General features: G+C 48.0%; 2 protein-coding genes across 2 annotated transcripts in view; both read right to left on the bottom strand.

Moving 5' to 3' along the window:
* The window catches only part of LOC108691135 (cyclin-dependent kinase 5 activator 1), a 15,932-nt gene extending 15,134 nt beyond the window's left edge, over window positions 1-798 (bottom strand). Inside the window, exon 1 of the mRNA XM_018198789.1 lies at window positions 358-798. Within this exon, the coding sequence (XP_018054278.1) occupies window positions 358-798 (441 nt within the window). The remainder of the gene's footprint in view (window positions 1-357) is intronic.
* A 10-nt stretch (window positions 799-808) lies between these two features.
* The window catches only part of LOC108691128 (sporozoite surface protein 2-like), a 4,402-nt gene continuing 2,480 nt past the window's right edge, over window positions 809-2,730 (bottom strand). Inside the window, exons 2-4 of the mRNA XM_018198782.1 lie at window positions 1,998-2,082; window positions 888-1,631; window positions 809-840 (exon numbers count right to left, since the gene is read on the bottom strand). Coding sequence (XP_018054271.1) covers window positions 809-840; window positions 888-1,631; window positions 1,998-2,082 — 861 coding nt within the window. The remainder of the gene's footprint in view (window positions 841-887; window positions 1,632-1,997; window positions 2,083-2,730) is intronic.

Consider the following 2,730-nt stretch of genomic DNA (forward strand, 5'->3'; position numbering starts at 1 on the left):
AATAAATTTAGAGATAAACTTGTTTTCTATATAAAATAATATAATAATATTATTTTTAATTTAATGCTATCGAAAATATAAAATATATAAATATTTTGCTATAAGCAAAAAAACTACACGTATTTCTAAATAAACTTTTATTGTAGCTTTGATGTTGAATTTGATCGAATTTACATTTATTTTAGTATGAAAATGCAATTTATTAAAGTATGCTTGTTCTTTTTATTTATTTTATATGATTTTTTGTATATAAATTTTATTTATTAAATGTACTAATTTATCAATTTTCGAAACAGAATCACAAGAAGCATCTATCGAAGAGAAAGAATAAAAGTTTTCCACTCTATGAGCACTCACCTGCGGCGTCTGTATATTTTTATTTTTATCAACGATAGGTATATTATCGAGCGGTTGCCTGAAGGCGAGATTCTTGTTCTTGTTGTCGAGCTTTTTCTTGTTATTATTGGTCGTACTGAACCGTTTCCACGACAAAGCATTTATGAACAGCGAATGCTTCTTCAAATTTTTCTCTAGGGCGTTCTTCTCCGAAATAATCCTCGCGTTGTCATTGTTATTCAGATTAATGTTATTGTTCTGTAACGAGTTGTTGTTGGTCGGTGGATGATTCGTGGGTGGCGCCGGCGCCACTGTGGCAACGCTGCTTTTGTTCTCGCGATTCTTCGCATTGTTTAGCTGCTCGTAATTAAAGTTGTTTAACGTGAAGTCAGCAGGATGCCCCGTTGGCGGGTAAACAGATCCCCGACGATCTCGTGGACTGAATGACAATACTGTCCCCATGGTGCTGGCGCTACGCTCCAGATGTTGTGGTTGCGGTTGCGGCTGAGGTTGTTGCTGTTGCGGTTGAGGTTGTTGCGGCTGCTGCTGACTCGGTTGTGCTTGCTCCCTGCCACTCTGTGTCGGCTGGGTTGGATTCTGACTTGGTTGACGACTCACGTGTGGATGAGGAGCTTCTCGTCCTGGACTCGTCGGATGGCCAGGATTTTGTGCCGGCTGGTCAGCGGGATTCTGATCTTGGTCAGCGGGGCTCGGATGGCCCGGGTTACCGGGATTACCCGGATTGTGGCCGGGATTACCTGGGTTGTTGCCGGGATTACTCGGATTGTGGCCGGGATTACCCGGATTGTAACCAGGGTTATGGCTGGGGTTTCCCGGGTTGTGGCCCGGATTGCCCGGGTTGTGACCGGGATTGCCCGGGTTGTGACCGGGATTGCCTGGATTATGATTTTGATGACCGGGGTTGTGACCAGGATTGTGGCCGGGATTACCCGAATTGTGGGGCGAGTGATCCGGGTTGTGATGCCCGGGATTTTGGGACTGGTGTCCCGGATTATGGGTCGAGTGACCCGAATTCTCGTGATGCTGAGACGTAGCGGGCGGTGGTCTCGGCGGACTTGGGGTAACACGCTGCGGCGGGGGTGCTCGAGGAACCGAGGTCTCCCTCGAGGGTCCCGTCAGCGGGGTCGCATCCCCTGGCTCAATGGCCTCCTCCACGACGGGACCCACCACCTCACTCAACCGACCTCCCAGCCTGCTGATTTCTACCTTCGACTTGAAGGACACTACTTTTTCTTCCTCCCGCGACGTTGGACTCCGATTTATTTCCTGTTTCTCTGCCAAATTGTTTCTTTTCTTATCACACTATGCGAAATTTTGCGTAGTTTCTCCGCGATGGGAGAACGTTACAGATAATATGATGGTCGTTTATGATCGATAAGAGAAAGAGAGAGAACGAGACGTATTCAAGAAATATATACGCGAATAATCTGGCTCTTCCACTTAATGTAGGTCTGCAGCCTCTGTAGCTTCCGTATCGTTGAAGATGTCACGCGGCAAGATGTCGTCGATGCGCGCAAAAGATGTCGGCCGTCGCGCAAAATGGCGAGCGATCGATGCTTTACCGCCCTCCGCCTCTCGGAGGGAGGATGGGCCAGGTGAACGAAAACACTGGATCGACACACCGAAACCCTACTTGATACTTTGACTCTTGTCCTTTGCGTGTCGTCTGCTCGCTTTTACAGACAGCTGTATACCGACGTTTTCTCGAGCTGCACTCCTGAAGCACTATCAACGCACATTCAAAACACTTTCTCGAACGCGATTCACGATCCGAAAGTACGGCTCGCCTTTAAAACTCTGGTATTTTGCTTATCGGATCTTTGACCAGCGATATCACAAACGATCAACAATCCTTCTTCTTCTCGATGCTAATCCTCGATTTATTTCATATACTTCTGCGAATTTGAATTCAGCGTTTTGCTACAGTTTCGAACGATACCTCGAAGCTGTACTCGTAGAATCTCCCTCGAGTGAACTCACGATGGCTTTCACGACGGACTTTACAAACGACGCAAATAACAACACAACGCGCACGCTTCTTCAGGAACGTTGCAAGAACGACTGATTACTGCGTCGGCAAGCGAACTATTTCTCGCGCGGCGAGTTTCGCTGGTAATCTGCTACGCTCGTCCTCGGCGACGTCGACGTCGCCGCCGTCGTCCTCGTCGTCGTCGGTCGGCCGTGCGTCCACCACCTACGTCTACGGCCAACCAAGACGTAGCACGCCCCGTTACTGTTATCGGTGCGCGCGCAATGGTTCGATAAACGCGGAACGTCGATGGTCGGGGGTGGAAACAGACAGAGAATGCCTGCAAGAGAGAGAGAGAGAGAGAGAGAGAGAGAGAGAGAGAGAGAGAGAGAGAGAGAGAGAGA

The sequence above is a fragment of the Atta colombica genome, unplaced genomic scaffold, assembly GCF_001594045.1.
Source record: "Atta colombica isolate Treedump-2 unplaced genomic scaffold, Acol1.0 scaffold401, whole genome shotgun sequence".
NCBI lineage: Eukaryota > Metazoa > Arthropoda > Insecta > Hymenoptera > Formicidae > Atta > Atta colombica.